Here is a 16874-nt window from a genome sequence, read left to right as displayed (position 1 = left end):
TATTATTTTTTTCTAGTAAAGAACGTTTTGTTGTCTCCTGCAACAATAAATACATTTTGTGGCTTATTTTTTATTAACGCTCTTGAAGAAAGAATATTTCCTACATGTGTGAGAAATTTATGCCGCATAGCGCACTAAGCACTCAATTTTTATCACGTCTTTGATATCTACGAAAGATAGTTGAGCGCAGAGAGTAACTCTCTGTATTCAAACTAATAACATAAATAAATAAAACCTGACCAAATGAAAACACAATTGTGTATATTTATTTATTATTATTTTTTTTAATATTTTAATAAATTCATTCGATTATGTTTATTGTGTAAATTGAATAATTAATTTGTTTGCATACATATACACACGCACACATACAATGCACGCGTATGCAGGAGTAGTTATATTCACATGTATGTATGTATCTACATATAACATTTAATTCATATATTTTACATTACACTGATGCAAGTCTGAATATATGCTTAAAAGTAATTTACATAATTGTTGTTGTAAACACACTAATTCACAAAATCATTCTTCGTATATATTTATTTGCTTAATAATATTTGATGCAGTTGTTTTAATGTATGTTTATTTTCCATTAGCTAAAGTTGATAAATTCGAACACGTAGTGACATATTTAAAATTATATAAATATTATTGGCGAAAATGGGCTAGATATTTTTTAACTAACGGTATATAAAGTGAAAATAAAATAAATGTTTGAACAATAGACAGAAAAGCATGTAGTTTGATGGCGCTGCTGCAATTGTACAAGTCACAGATGTGTGAAAAATATTGGCATGATTGAGCAAAATGTGGCGCACTGGAACAATATACAGGGTGGTAAAAATTGTTGAAAAAAATATTTTAAAAAATATAAATTTTATGAAACTAAAATATTTAAAAATATTTATATAAGCGACAATTTTATTAGGAAGAAAAAATTTAATAAACTAAATTTATAGAAAATTAAAAAAAAATATATATATTTATAAAAATAATAAAAAACATTAAAAAAAAAATTTAAGAAAAAAATATTTAAAAAAATTATTTGAAAAAATATTTTCTCTTTGAGCAGCAATAAAGGCTAGAAATGTTCATTTAAAAAGAATTTAAAACTAATGTTATGGTTTGAAAAAATGAAATTTTATTAATGTAAAACTAATAATAAAATAAAATATTAGTTAAAAAATGGTTTTTTGGCGAAAATATTTTTTTGTCAACTAAAATTTTATTTTTTAAGTAATTAATTTTTTATTACACTAAAATTTAGTATTATTTACTAAACCAAAAAAATGTATTTATGCCTAAAAGTATTTCTCTAAACAGGAAATGTAGTTTTTCAGCAGTGTTTGTTGTTCTTTCTTACAAAATATGCCAACGCTTTACTGGATATGCTTCTAGAATAGTTTGTGATGCATGCAATGATATTTCTACAAGTTTATACTTGTTTTATAACTAGTTTTATTGTATGCTTGACGCATTTATGTGACAGCATGTGTGTATTTAGTGGCATATCATTGTACTTATTTACATATAATCAAAGGCAGTTTATGTAAAAATTTACTAAAAGCAGTGAAACTAAAAATATGGAAGATTTTCGTTTTATGCCGAGATTTTTATTTATTTTTCTATTTGTTTCTTATCTAAATACTCGCCCAAAAACTGCGTTTACATTTTCTTTATGCACTTGCATTAAAATTATTACTAAAAACCCTTTGACTTATATACAATTAATTTGCGGCAACATTACGTTGCATGTGGCATACACAAATCTCTACTCTCATACAGTTTTTTTTTTTTGTTATTTGTTAGCATATATGTATATTAATGCTTTTTTACTTATTTTATATGTGTTTAGTAAAATATTTTTATTTCATTGTTTTTACTATTTCGCAAAAAATTCTTATATGTTGTTGTAATTTTTTGTCAATATTATTTTTACGTACTAGAATTTGTTGTCACAATTTTATAATCTTAAGCTTATTGTTTTAATTTTTTTCCGTTAAAATTTCTTAATTTTATATTTTCTTTATTTATTTTTGCTTATTAATAATTAAAGTTATATTTTTTTGTTTATAGACTGAGCCATTTGTTATTTTTCTTCACTCCATTTTTCGTTTATATTTCATTGTAACTCACATGCTAACTACTATGGTTTACTATATTCGCAACTTACCACAACTACATACACTAATTATAATTATTATACATACATAGATGTAATTAAGATTCCTTCAAATACACTCATACAAATACAAACATACATATCTTCGAATTATATAGGCTGAAGTGTGCACGTACATTTTTTTTATTGTAAAAACTATCGTCAAATAGACGAGGAAAGGAGCAGAGAAAGTTGTTCGAAAAATTAATTTTGTTCTAAAATAAAAATTTTTTTTTACATTTTTTCATACGTAATTTGATTTTAATCGCATATAACTTTCTTACATTTTTTTCGTACGTAAAATAAGAAATAAAATAATTTTCAATATTTTTTTTTTTTAATTTTTATTAGTTTAAGTTTTTTGTTTAATTTTGAAAAGTATAGCAATTTAAAAATATTACCTAAAAAAAAACACATATATTTGAATTTTAAAAGAATTACATTTGAAAAAGTTTAAAAAAATTTTTTAAAGAACTTAAGAATATAATTTTAGCGCTTTTTTGAAGTTGTAGCTTTTTTATAAGATTGTAAAGCGTTTTTTCTAATTTATTTTTTTTTAAAAAGAATTATAGCTTGGAAAAAAATTTTTCATAATTTTCTTCGATAAATAAAATTCTAATTCATTTAAAAGTTTTTTGGCTTCAAACTCCTTTCTAAACACCTTTCCACGCCTATCTAACAATCTATGTAAACTTAAGTCTGGCAATATGCACACAAGTCATAATTATTTTACTCAAAATTCAGTTTAAATTCTATATAATATATATTTGTGTGTGCTCATAATGAGGCATATGCAGCGTTGCGCCTGACAAAAACCGTGTGCCCGAGCGTTTGAGCAATCAAACAGCAGCGCGCACACATATACACACAAACCTACTAGTCACAATTATAGTAATTCTTAACTCCTTTTCGTGCACTGCAAGTCCACCACATACGCGTCTCCCTCCAAGCACTTGACGCCGTTGGCGCCGCTTACTTCCACTTCTAGCTCCAAAAATCCACCATATTGACTAGTTTGCATTTTTTGAGCTCAAGTTTTGTGGGTCGCGCGCGAAGTCAAGCACGTCCGAAGATCGCCGACACGTCGCCCGTCGACTGTGAGTGTGACATGTTGCTATTGGCGCCACCACCGCTGCCCAGCGTTATGCTCTGATCCTTTTCGCCGCCGCCGTGATGCGACGACGCATTGCCCAGCGTTATGCTCTGATGCTTTTCGCGACCGCCGTAATGCGACGACACATTGCCCAGCGTTATGCTCTGATGCTTTTCGCCGCCGCTGCCTACGCCCAGTCCCAAGCCATACTTGCTGGAGCTGGTGGCGATGGTGCCGCTTGTAATGAGATGCTTACGCGCTGCTGTGCCACTGTGCGTCAGCCCACTGGCGCCGTAGATGCTGCGCTGCAAGGCATATTGCGGCACTGAGTCCAAATCAGACACCGACGACGTAATCTTCGAGCGCACGGCCATCTTCTGCATGTTGCTGTATTTGTCGCTGGCGCTGAGCTTGATGTCGGGCAGATGACCGGAGGAGCTGGCGTGGTGCGCATGCTGTGTAAGATCGCTGCTACGCGATTGTGTCGTCGTAGTCGCCTTGCTCGTTGTTGTGGTGATGGCCGCGTTGCTGACCGCTGTGGTGCTGGTGATGGATGCCACCACAGCGCCGCCGTTACCACTGCCACCGCCAGTCGTGTTGCTGGCTGTGGCGTTTGAGGGTGGTGAGACTTCGGTGAAACTGTAGCAGGATGATTTTTGTGATGAGCTATTATTGAGACCGCCTGTGGATGAAGAGTTTGTCATGCGACAGCTGCGATGACGACTGGAGGCGGTGGGTTGCAGGAATTCGTGGTGTGCAGCTTCTTCGGGTGTCATACGCTCCGCGGGATCCCATTCGAGACAACGTTGCAGGAAATTGATGAAATTACGATCTTGGCAGTAGAGCATCTGTGAGATTGATTTGCCGCCGGGCAAACGTTTGCGTCCCTTGGAGTTTGTAGTGCAGCGTGGTGCGCCGCGCGAATCGAAGAACAAACGGCGTCGGGTGGCGTTGGCGATGAGTTCTTTCGGTGGCAGACCGAGCACTTCCATGATGCAGGCCAACTGTTCGACTTCATTCTCACCGGGGAAGAGCGGGAAGCCGGTGTAGAGCTCGGCTAGGATACAGCCTGAAAGAGAATTGCATAAAAAATTGTTAAGTGGCGAATAAGTTAAAAAAATAGTTTTGTGTTTTAATTTCATGGTTTATAAAGCTTAAATTAATATTTTTCTTAAAATTAAGAAAATTTGTATCTTTTTCGGATTTACAATAAGAAAATTAAATTTTAATATTTTTCTATATCTTTTTTTATCTTAAATTTTTTAAACTAAAAATTTTTAATTTAATATAAAAAAATATATTTTTTTAAGTTTTGTGACTCTGGAAACTAAATAATTTTTAATATTTTTTAATAAAGAAAACTTAATGCATTAAAAATTATAATAACAAAAATAAATTTAAAAAAAAAATTAAAAATATTGTAATTTATTTTTTGTTATTTTTTTCTTCTCACATATTTATTATAAATTTTTTTTTAATTGTTTTAATATATTTCTATTTTTATTATTCAAATAATAATTATTAATATAACAAGAGTATAATAAAATAAATTAAAAGCAAAAAGTATTAATAATCATTATTTGAAATAAAATATGTATATTCTTAATTAAGGCAAAAGTTTCTTAGAAGCTAAGTAGGAGAGCCACATTTTTTTTCTTTAATTTTTTTATTTTTGTTTCTTCGATTTCGCATTTATTTTCTCTAAAATGCCTGATGCTATTACTTTTTCTACTTTCAAGTGGTCGACAGCTGCACTTGACCACTGAAGCTGCAACTACAACCTTCTTTCTTACATTTTACAATCTTTTCAATACACTCCCCTCCCTCTTTTGTTGTATGAATGCCATTTGACCTTTGATAATTTGCCTTGTCAAACAACGCTACACTGCATTGGCCTGGTAAATTGCAAGGGCAAGCTTCTGCAGCTCGGTCTAAGCAGACAACGGGTGCCTAAAATGGCCAGTATTCACAAAAGGACAAACAATGAAGCGAAATATTGCAGTTGCAATTATGCAAGCCTGTCTTCATATATCAGTATTTATTAGCTCTAGCTGATCTAGTTGTATACGAGCTAAATCAATGCCGTAAAATACCAAAAGTGTGCTTAGCTGACCTTGACTTTGAATGTTGTGTGGATGCCACAAAATGGTCAATACTGCCACAGAATTTGGTGCATTGTGAGATGTAATCAATCGTTGGTATGCGACAGTGGGCTGGTACTAAACATATATTGCGGCATACAAATATATATGATTTGCAAGGGCGCAGGTTGGCGGGGCGTATGAACAACTTTCATTTGCAACTTAGCTACATATAAGGTATCTTTGTAGACTACTTTTTGTGGGTGGATAGCTGTTTATTTATACGATTTCAATCAAAAACATTTTTCAGTAGAACTTAGTTGAAATCCGTAGCTCTAGTTTGATTTCAAAAAGTTCTACAACATCACTATCTTAAAGTATACCTCCTCGCTACCATACTTATTGAGCCAATTTGAACGCATTACAATTTCAAAATCCCTGCCAAATTATTGTCAGTTGCACCAACAATAACAGTAATATGTAATAATCGGGTTTTATGTAAGTATTTGTGAATTTCATAGCTTGTGTGTGCATCTCAAATGATAACTGCACGTCACACACACAATGCCATCTCACATTCTTTTTGTGTCTGCTTAAGTAAGCGAGATGCCGTTGCTCTCCATCAAAATTTTGGCATGCAAAGTTTTGTATAGATATCCATTTTCGATTTTTTTTTTCGAATTTTGCATTGTGTGCAGCAAAAAAAAAACTTTTTGGCAACACTGGCAGTTGTCTGCTGCTGATTTCGGATGGCAAGGCCAATACCAAAAATCATTTTCGTAGACACATACTTGTACATATGCATATTACATAAGTAGCAATATTTATATCCAGCAGCGCTTAAAAGCTTTTAGTTTCTAATTTCAATTGTTCATCTCGGGTATAAAAAAAGGTTTGTGCATACCTAGAGCTGGTCGATTGAAAATTTTCTTTCAATTTGGCTAATGGAAAATATTTGTTTTGAAAGTACGAAGGACATTCGGCAGCTATTTTTAGTTAAATTCAATGGCAGCCTTGTGATTTGATTAGGACATTAAAGAATGGGTCGAAAAGCAAAAGTAAATTTAATTAGACATGAAGTAATGTCAAGAGATTGTAATAGTTGGTGTTTCTTTGAACAAGTTTTTAATATTGAGTAAAAAATTCCAAAATTTTTTTTGTAAATGACTTATACATAGTTTCATGTCGTTTTGTCTGACTGGGCCTACTGTAACTAGTTAGTAACCAGTTGTTAACTAGTTTGTCAATAGTTTTGTTAATAAAGCACGACCACATACTTTATCACATTTTACTCTAGTTGGTCCAATTTTATCTAGTTGGAATCTATTTGGAAACTAGTTGGTAACTAGTTTGTAAAAAATTTGTATAATAAGTAGATTGATCTAAATGTTTGAACTATTGGAGTTTATAATCATATTTTGCATATAATTGATCACTACTTAGGTACTGATTCTCATATAACTGATTCTAAAATAATAGGGTGTTAACTAACTTCTGTAATACTTTAGTTTTTTTTGCAAAACTCATTACAGAGACACACCAACAACTGATTGAACTACTCTATGGCCTACATCCAGTGTCATATCCCGCTTTTAGAACTTTGCCAACTGAAAGAGAGTAAGTCCTTTCAAATAATTTAATCTGTAAGAAGAAGAACTATGTTAATTTAATAAGAAACACTGCACGTTATGCGGCCGTAATCAACTTCAAACTGCGAAATTTCCCAAGCAAATATTTTAATCAACGCCACTAACTTTATTTTGCTATTTCCTGCTCCCACCCTTATCCCTCCATGAGAAACCATAAAATCAGTGTTTACTTTCATTGATTTCACTTCGAACATAGTTTTCGCTTCCTGCAAGCGCACCGAAGCAACTATTCACACACACATTCAAGAAATCAGCATAGAAAAGAAACAGCGCAGCACCTTGCGGCACACGCACACATATGCACAGAAGCAATCACTTATCTGTAAGACCGGGTGAGGTTTGCAAGTGCGATATGAAAATTGCGCGGATACGCTTTGAGAAACGCCTTCTCTTGCGCTTTGATCGCCTTCAAGCCGCATTGTTTTAAATGCACACATAGCCACATACATATACCTGCCTATAGTCTTGCAACCGAATGGGTATTAATGGCAAACGGAAAGCACGCGGAAGGTATGTGTCTATGGTAGGAAGCCACGGAAGGATGTAATGAAGGCTAGATAGGAAGGGTTGCAGGAAATTGTCTATACATTACCGTTATCAGAGATATTTAAATGACTTGGCTTTAAAGGCATACCTTGAGCAGTTTAAATGCGGCCATAAATGTTTGCTTTGATAATTGAGAGTGTTTGCTTTATTTATTTCTTCCACTTGTTGCACTTGATTTTTAGCAACTTTCAACAGCCACTCCTTATCGCCACACAACATATTCTCCATTCGCAATGTATTTTATAGGAATTTCAAATTGTTAAAGTGCGTGTTGGCAACAATTGAAAGTAAAAACAATTGTACAAACTATGTAAGGTGGAAGTGTGGTTGTAAGTGTGTGCGAAAGTGGAAGTGATGGCATGCCTATAGCTTTGAATGGCTGACTCTTTAATTGTAGTGGTGTTGCTTGTATTTATATGTGTGTGTAAAAGTGTATGTGTGTAACTTTAGACGTTAAATTGAAGGAGTGTAAAAGAAGTTTTTTTTTTCTGAATGAAAGTAATACAATAGTCTGATTTGTTGATGTTGAAGTGGCTACAGTAGTTTGAAAATATTTAACAAAGCACACACAAAGTTATAGTTACAAATATATATAAAAACGACTAAATTAAACCAGTTTTGATCACTTTAATAGCAATTTTTGCACAATCTAATCAAAGCGGGGAAATTTTCTGAATTGCCTGTAGGAGTTAACATAACATATCAAAATATCAGTATCAAAATTTTTTTAAAGATTTTTTTTTGCAATATTTTTTTAAAAATATAGTGGGTATAGTGGTCCTATATCGCTGGTTCCAACAAATAAGCAGCTTCTTGCGCGAAAACAGATGTGTGCAGAAGACAGACAGAAAAAATTTAAGTTATGTCCAACTAGTATTCAGCTGGCTCTGAATGACTTTTACATTTTTTGTGTATTTGTTTCGTCTCAAAAATGAGCTTGGCAGGTGCTTGCTATTGAACAAATATACATAAGTACTCTCTTTTGCACCATCAATTTGATATTTTTTATTATACTTAAATTTAATTTAAACTTTTTATTAAACTTTTATTAAGCAAATTTGTGATTATCTTGCAGCTTTGTACCCAAAATCAATAACTCACAAACTTTCGCCGTATATTTCAAATTTTAATTGATTTGTCAGCGACGATGTATTGCTTTGCAATCGCCTGCCAAACCGCTGATCACAAAATATTCCACTTTACGCAGATGTAACTGTAGTGTACTTGTTATACACACATTTGCTGCTCCTATGCTTTCATCTCTCTACTCCACACTCTCTACGCTTCTCTCTCGACTCTTCTCTCTCTACTCTGAAACTCACGTCTTGTATTTTGAAAGGACATTTGGCGCTCCGCTGTCGAGATTAGCATCATTTTGTGTTATAAATGAAATTATGCTTGTGTCTGTATGTGCATGTTGGATGAAAAATGATGATATATTGAACAAAGATAGGTGCAAGGACAAGTAATGCAGATTGTTTTAAATGGATTTTTGGAGCTTAATTTTTGGAGGTTAGCGGTAATTTTTGGAAAAACTTAAAAAAAGTGCTTATACTAGAATAAATATTAAAATATTTTGCTCTAACTCTTTCCGTAGTATTTAAAAACAATAGACTAGTTACAAACTAGTTTCCATAGAATTAGTTATCTATTAATGTGGTTAAACTACATATATACATATCGCACACTAGCCGAAAGTACTTTAAATCAACTAATAACATACAAATCCTTTCTGTACTCGTTGAAAAATAATAATTTTCAGCGTATTTTCAAACTACAATAGTTCATTCCAAGTTATCCAATAACTATATGCAAACTAATAGTTCTGAAAAATTAACAAAATGTTGTGCTCTACCTGTGACAAAATACTTCATGTGATACTATTTCTTTCGGTGTCAGTCACAAACTGAAACTTGTTTGAAACAAAGTTTTTTTGGACTAGTTATACAAAGACATCATTGTGCTATAATGTGTACACATAGCATCATTTCTAACTAGCTGAAACAAACTTTCAGTCAACTAGTGACACACAAATTCTTGTCATACTAGTTGAAAAATAAAAAAAAATTAAGATTAGTATCAAACTAGTTTACTTCAAACTAGTTATGAAAAGTGGTAATGTGAAACTTGTGACAAAATACTTTACCTGAAACTATTTATTTTCGAAAAAGTTACAAACTAGTTTTTGTGAAGCTACTTTTTTTGGACTAGTTACTCAGAAATGTCGTCACACTATGTTTACAGATAAACATCATCTAGAAGAAAAGTACTTTCGGTCAACTAGTGACAAACAAAACTGGTCGTAAAAGTAGAAAAATTATAATTTTCAGCGTATTTTGAAACTAGTTCATACTAAATTAGTTATGCAAAGCTAACAAACTGTACTTACGGTCAACGTGTGACAAAATAATATATGTGAAACTATTTCTTTTGGGAGGAGTCGAAAGCTAATTTTTGCGATACCAAATTTTTTCGAACTAGTAACAAACTGTTTTTTGTGAAACTAATTTTCTTTCGGACTAGTTACAAACTAGTTTTTCTAAAACTAGATTTTACGGCGTAATCAAAACTTAGTATTTCTGAAACAAAATTTTTTCCGAACTAGTTACAAACTAGTTTTTTTATATTTACGTAGCAGTTTCTCCATATTTCAACGTTTTCGTCTGAAAAACTCTTTGTGTAAACACAGAAAAAATTGCGTTTTTACACAAAATAAACTATTTATAGCAGTTTTTAAGCGTAAAGCGTAAATAAATTAATTTTTTCTTTAGTACATTAATATACCGAGGCAACTAGGGATGGTGAAAGCGAAAGCTTAAACCCATTACAATTTGCTTATAGCTGCATTTTCATTTACTTCTTCTAAAATAAATTTTATTTTTTTTCATAGTTCCATAAATTATTTCTGTAATATCAACCATATCAAGGTAAAATATAAATCTTCCAACACTCATGTGAAAAAACATTTGCCAAATGCAATTTTCTCATGCATGAGCACCTCTCGCTGTGCAAGTGTTTATATTTATTTATTTTTGATATATATATTTGTGTGTAGTATGTAGAATGCACTTATCCTTGCAGCCATTGAATGCAGCTGAAGGCGTGCGTGCGTGTGAGTGCATAATGGCATCGCTACACAAACATATATGTAATCAAAATTGTACGTATGTGTGTATATTCAGCATACAACCCTCCATTTGCACCTTGCAACACCTTTGATTTGATATGCATTCAGGTCGGTTTCTCATTTCTCAATATGCAACTGCTCGCTGCAACTGTATTTATGTATATTAAAAACATTTTTTTTTTTTGCTCACCCACATAAATGCCATTAGCGAAAGTGGAAAATGTGCATATGCATTTTATTTTAACGCGTTTCTGTGTCAACATTTTCCTGACAGATGTGTAAAATAAAAAAAAAAAACAATGTACATATACAGAAAAAAATTAATTTACTTTCCTATTGCAAATTGTGATTTTTAAAGAAAAGATGCTCTATTTTGATGCATATGTTTGAAATTTGTTATTATTATTTTTTCTTTTAATAAATAAATTTCTTTAGAAAATTATAAAACTTTTTGCAAAAATATTAAATTTCCTATATTTACTTTCTTTTTAGAAATACTCTTTATAAAACCCAAAAAAAAAATATTAATATTTTAAGTAAAAAATCCATTTTCCAAATACAGTAATTATTTTTGGAGTTACTCACCTAAACTCCACATATCTATAGCGGTTCCATACTGCAATCCCAGTATCACTTCCGGTGAGCGATAAAATCGTGACTGTATGTATGTGTAAATTTTACGACTCACATAGCAGGAGCTGCCAAAATCGATGACTTTTATTGAACTACTGCCACGTTGTTTGAGCAGAATATTTTCCTGCGGGTAACAAATATATATTTAGAGATAAGAAATATATATATAGAGATAAGAAATATATATATAGAGATAAGAAAAATGCGTGAAGAGAAGAAAAATATATGTGCGCATAAAAGTATGCTTTACTCCTATGCAGTTAAACACTGGCGGCTGCCAAAATAAGGTTGAGAACATAGTGGCGTAATTAATAATTTCTTTACTTTATCATTTCACCAAGCGTAAAGCATTAATTAGCTTAGAGTAACTGCAACTGCAACTCTGTACTTTTATTGCAAATTTTATTTTTCTCTCGGCTGCACCATATTCTCAGCCTTAGCAAAGAATTGGTTGAATCACATAATTTTAAAGTTTAAGTGATACGAATAGAGCCCTTATGCTAGTTGAAAACTTGTTTTACCATATCTCAATATGGTATATATAGACATACCTATACATAATGAAATATACGCATACTCACCGGTTTGAGATCACAGTGTATGATGTTCTCTTTGTAGAGCAGACGCAAGCATTTGACAATAGAATTACAGAAGCGTCTGATCAAACTCATGCTGAAACCATTGTAGTTATTCTTCTTGATTAATTCATAGAGATTGAGACTGCAAAGAGAGGAAAACAGAGAGAGTAAAGAAAATTAATTTAGTTTTACTGAGTTGCTGAATTCTGAAGGCAAAATTTTGTTTATAGCATACTTTTTAAAATTGAAAAAAAAAATAATAATTCAAAAAAAAATTATAACTGATAGACTATAAAATGATATGTATCTTTAATTATGCATTTTAAATGGATTTTAATTGCTAAAATTAAATTAAATTAATTTTTTTGGTGTGCAATTATCATATTTTTGAATTATAAATTATTTTTTTAAATATTTTAAATTATTTTATGTTAATTTTTAATTGATTTATTAAAATTAAATTTTAAAATTTTTTTTTTCAATAAATTTTTAGGTGCAACTATCGTATTTTTACTTATACTTCTTTTTTTTAACATTTTAAAACTTTTAATTAATTTCTAATTGCTTAAATTAGATTTAATTACATTTAAAAAATTTTCTCATTAATTTACTTTTTTAATTACTTTAAATAAATTAAATTATATTTGTAATGGATATTTTTTTAAAATTTTTTTTTTAATTTTGATTATCAACTTCATTTTTTAAACACTTAAAATTGTTTACATAAACTTTTAATTACTTTAATTAAATTAAATTTTTATACAATACATTAATTTCAATTTAGTTAATTAATTCGAATTATACTTTCGAAGGGGTCTTTTGCTTCCGCTTTGAATACACTTTAAAATGTGTGTTAAGTTTTTAATGAAAATTTTTTAAAATTTTTTAAATTTTTTTTTTTTTTTAATTTATAATTTTTTTATATACATTTTTTTTTATTATTTGCTTTTCGTTTTTCAAATTGTAGAAAGTGTCTAGACCCAATTACTTTAATAATTCAAAGTCCACTACTCGCAATAAGAACCCACTTAATCATATAAGAAACGAGATATGTATGTACAATATATGAAAATTCTCAACTACCAACCTTCACTCTTACTACTTCCATATAACTCATATATTAAGGAGCATAAACCAACTACTCCAAAATGCGAATTCCAAATTGCATCCATACTCAATGCAAATGAATCTTTGTGGCACAAAAAGCAGCCAAACACAAAGCGGAATAAGAAATCACCGACAGGCAGCTTTACACTATATAAGTATGTATGTATGTGTGTGCATAAATGCAAAAACCGCCAAGTATGCGGTGAAAGAGCTGAAGTCGCTTCAGATCGCACACACACACTCTTTCAAAGCAAACAAAAAAATCAAGCTCTGCATATGTGTTATCAATTGAGCGCTGAAAACCGCGCTGTGGTCTACATGGCGTATGCGCAATTTTGAAAGGCGCCAAAGACATCATACTCTTTTCAATGTAAATATGTACATGTGTGTGGCGGAGCAGAGTGGCGGCAAATTGAATTAAAAATAAGCACATACATACTTTGAAACATGTCTCTAGTGTCGCACATTTGATGTGTCTGGTAATAGTATACCTATCTATATTTCAAAGTGAGTAATTCAATGGAATTCTTTAATACTTTTATGGGCGTAAAAATTAAATTTTAGCACAGCCATTGCATACTGGGGATTATTTTAGCCGCATAGCGTTAGAGCTTGTGGTGTGAGTAAATGTGCTCTATATTATTATTTTTAATGCATACTTGTAAAAATTGTAATGCATCTTAGGGATATCTAAGCATATGATTATAGTACATAAAAACTTTAATTGGTTAAAAATCGATATATCGTTGTATTTTGAAATTCACCGAGTAAAGCTATATATATTTCTAGTAATCGATGACTTTTTTTAATATATCCCGTTTTCCTGTAATCGATAATTGTGCTAAATAATCGATAAATAACATTAAAACTGGTATACCGAAAACAAAATTTTTGAATTCTAATAAAAATTTCAGGAAAACTTCTATTTAAACCTATTTAATGATTTTTGTAATCGTTTGTTTTATTATCGATAAACCATCAAGTTAGCGATTTTGATTAACAAAGTAGCTGAATTAAAAACGGGAAATGTGATGAAAACAGTTTTCCAGAGATATTTTTATCGATAAATTTCGTATCAAAGAATAAAATCAGTATATTTCAACGTTTTATTTAAATATTTATGTTAAAAATTTTTTTGTTGATTTCATTATCGATAAACGATGAAGTTATCGATTTTTTTTACCAAATTAAAACGTAAATGCGACTAATGAAAACATATAAATTTCCAGTAAGCAATAAATTTCGTATTCACCGTTATTGAAATATGTAAAATATTACTGAGCTTAGCGATTTGTGTTTTTACTCCTAATGCTTTAAGATATTGTTACCTCAGTTTTTTTTTGAGGCATGGAATATGTGTGTGTATATATGTACGTATGTACGTATAGGTATGTTGATATTGGTATGTAACAGTGGGTATTCTCTGAGGGGCTTGCTTGCTTTATGTGTTGATTGAGTTCGCGAGACTGTAAAATTCGATAACGAAAACTCAATTTCAGTGTTGTTGCATGCCAACACGAAGACGGATGATGAAAAAATGTGTAGAAAAAGAATAATATATGGCAAAGAAATTGAAAGTAACTTTTAAATTACTTATTATGGCGAGAATGAGAAAATAATAACTTTAAGCTTTTTTATAAGCTATTTTCAATTGAATTTATTTTTTTTTATTCATTTGATCTTTTCACGTACTTTAGTGAATTTCCCCTAATTCTTTGCTAATAGTAAACAGAATTTTCACTATATATACACCTGCAATATAACATATCTATCTGCTCTTATCGTTTTTCTAAAAATAGTTTGCTAGTACATCAAATAGGCGCACTAACACATATAGAACCACAACTTTGTGGTGGCCATGCTAATAAAGTTGGCATTTCAATGCTTATCCATTGCTATGGCTTTCGCCTTCAATTCATGCCAAAACCCCTTTTTATTACTATTGACAACTTTATGTGGCAGCTGCGCCAGCGTATTCCTTAGAAAAGTGTCAGCGATCAACTGTCAACAGTCAGTTTTACTTTAAGCGCTTTGAATACTATTTGTTTTGCACCGCTATTGAAATCTATACAGAGAAAAGTTGACGCAATGCATGGAAGTTATAAATAGGTGCAAACACACCTACACACATATAAATGTATTATAGATAGTCGTATTTGAAGATAGTTTTCTAAAGATTTGCGAGCTTTCATCTTCTACAAAGCAAAGCTGCACTAGAGGAATATTTTTCAATTTGACTTTAAAAGCAAAGAAAGACTTCCTCAATTTTTTTATCTACAATAATTAGAGTAGATTTTAAAATAACTAAAAATTTTTGTGAAGAATTATATCAAAAAAAAATTCCGAAGTTCTCTAAGTAAAAATCAGCAATTATTGTATAAAAAAGCTAATATCAAAATTTTTTTCAAAGTGCTCTCAGTAAAATTCAGAAAATTAGGTACATAAAAATTAAAAACGAAAAGAGTTTTTGAAATAAAAAAAATTTCATTTTAGTAGAAAATATTTGATAAATAACTAAAATTCAAATATATTTTCATACTTTGTCAGCAGTAATTCTTCAAAAATAGATACCAATTTCATGTTAGAACGAATGAAATAGAATTTTTTTTTTCTTTTTATTTTTTGTAGGTGTATTAAATATAATATAGCAATTTTATTTAGAGATAACCCAAGAAATTAAATATATTTTCACTTTTACTATAATTTTGCTACTCTAACTCAACTCCTTTGTATTTTCCTATTAATTATAATCAGATAAATTTTATAGCGCAAAAAGTTAATCATTAAACAGCAACTAAAAAGAATATGCCATCGTCAAATTCAAGGCTAAGCATTCCCTGTTCATGATTTTCGGCACTAAAATACCGCTATTTGCCAGTGATGAGTATGTTTTTTTTCTTGAACAAATTTGCAAGTGGAAAAGTACAAATTGCAAAAACAAGTCTTTCACAAACCCACAAAGCAAACATCTGTACCACTATCAGCCCACACACACCACAGCAGTCATATCAAAGCAACATACAAGCGAACAACAACAACGACATACAATTTGTGCGCAGTCAAAATGCAGATAAATTCATAAATACATATTAGTAGCTCGTTACCGCTGCATTGCATGTCAATATGCGATTTGTAGGCATCGACTACATACCTCAACTCACTAACTAGCAGCGGCCCACACACACACGCACACAGGCTTGTTAAGCGCTGTGCGCAAGCAAATATTGTCAATGCCGCGTTCAATTGTTGTAGCGCTTTACCGTTTATTGACGTCGTTGTATATATACTATATCATTTATTTTATATGCATTTTATACCAGCAAAAATAAAAATATAACACAAATATAAAAGTACAACAATACAAAAGGCAAACTGTCAAATCGAATTAAAGCGTCTGCAAACAAATTCGCAAAAAACCAAAAAAAAAGAAAGAAAAAACAACAAAGAACATATGAATAAGACCTTCGCCTTCATACCGCCCACAAATTTCAAGTTCAGGCAGCGATGTACAGCCTTAGCGCCTACGCTTATGCAACAAATATCGAAATAATGCAGAAATAATTCCTAACGCTAAGCAGTCAATGGCTCAAAGCGAGAAGTGTGTGCGCTGTGGGGGATAACAAGGTAATGTGGCATAAACAAAAAAAAATAGCTGTGATGAAAAGTAAACATGACATTCGTATTACTTTGATGGCATTACTATTGGTGCTAACGTTTTTAGACGCGCAACACTAAACAGCTGTTTGCAAAGCGATGGCGGAGGGCGAAAGCGAAAGAGCGATAGAGCACTGTATTAAAGCTAAATGAGCTTTTATTTTTAACCTGGATGGATGAGATAAGCAAACACAATGAACGTAAAGAGCTATGAATAAGTTGGCATAACTGTAGGCGCT

General features: G+C 31.2%; 1 protein-coding gene across 2 annotated transcripts in view; it reads right to left on the bottom strand.

Moving 5' to 3' along the window:
* Positions 1-255: 255 nt before the first annotated feature.
* Positions 256-16874, bottom strand: part of Dyrk2 (Dual-specificity tyrosine phosphorylation-regulated kinase 2) — a 149893-nt gene continuing 133274 nt past the window's right edge. For both annotated transcript variants that reach the window (XM_014232168.3, XM_070107198.1), the window contains exons 8-10: positions 11878-12016; positions 11249-11420; positions 256-4329 (exon numbers count right to left, since the gene is read on the bottom strand). In XM_014232168.3, the coding sequence (XP_014087643.2) occupies positions 3224-4329; positions 11249-11420; positions 11878-12016 (1417 nt within the window). In that variant the 3' untranslated portion in view covers positions 256-3223. The remainder of the gene's footprint in view (positions 4330-11248; positions 11421-11877; positions 12017-16874) is intronic.

Source organism: Bactrocera oleae, chromosome 3, assembly GCF_042242935.1.
Source record: "Bactrocera oleae isolate idBacOlea1 chromosome 3, idBacOlea1, whole genome shotgun sequence".
Classification (NCBI taxonomy): Eukaryota; Metazoa; Arthropoda; class Insecta; order Diptera; family Tephritidae; genus Bactrocera; species Bactrocera oleae.
This window is presented reverse-complemented; position numbering and strand designations above follow the sequence as displayed.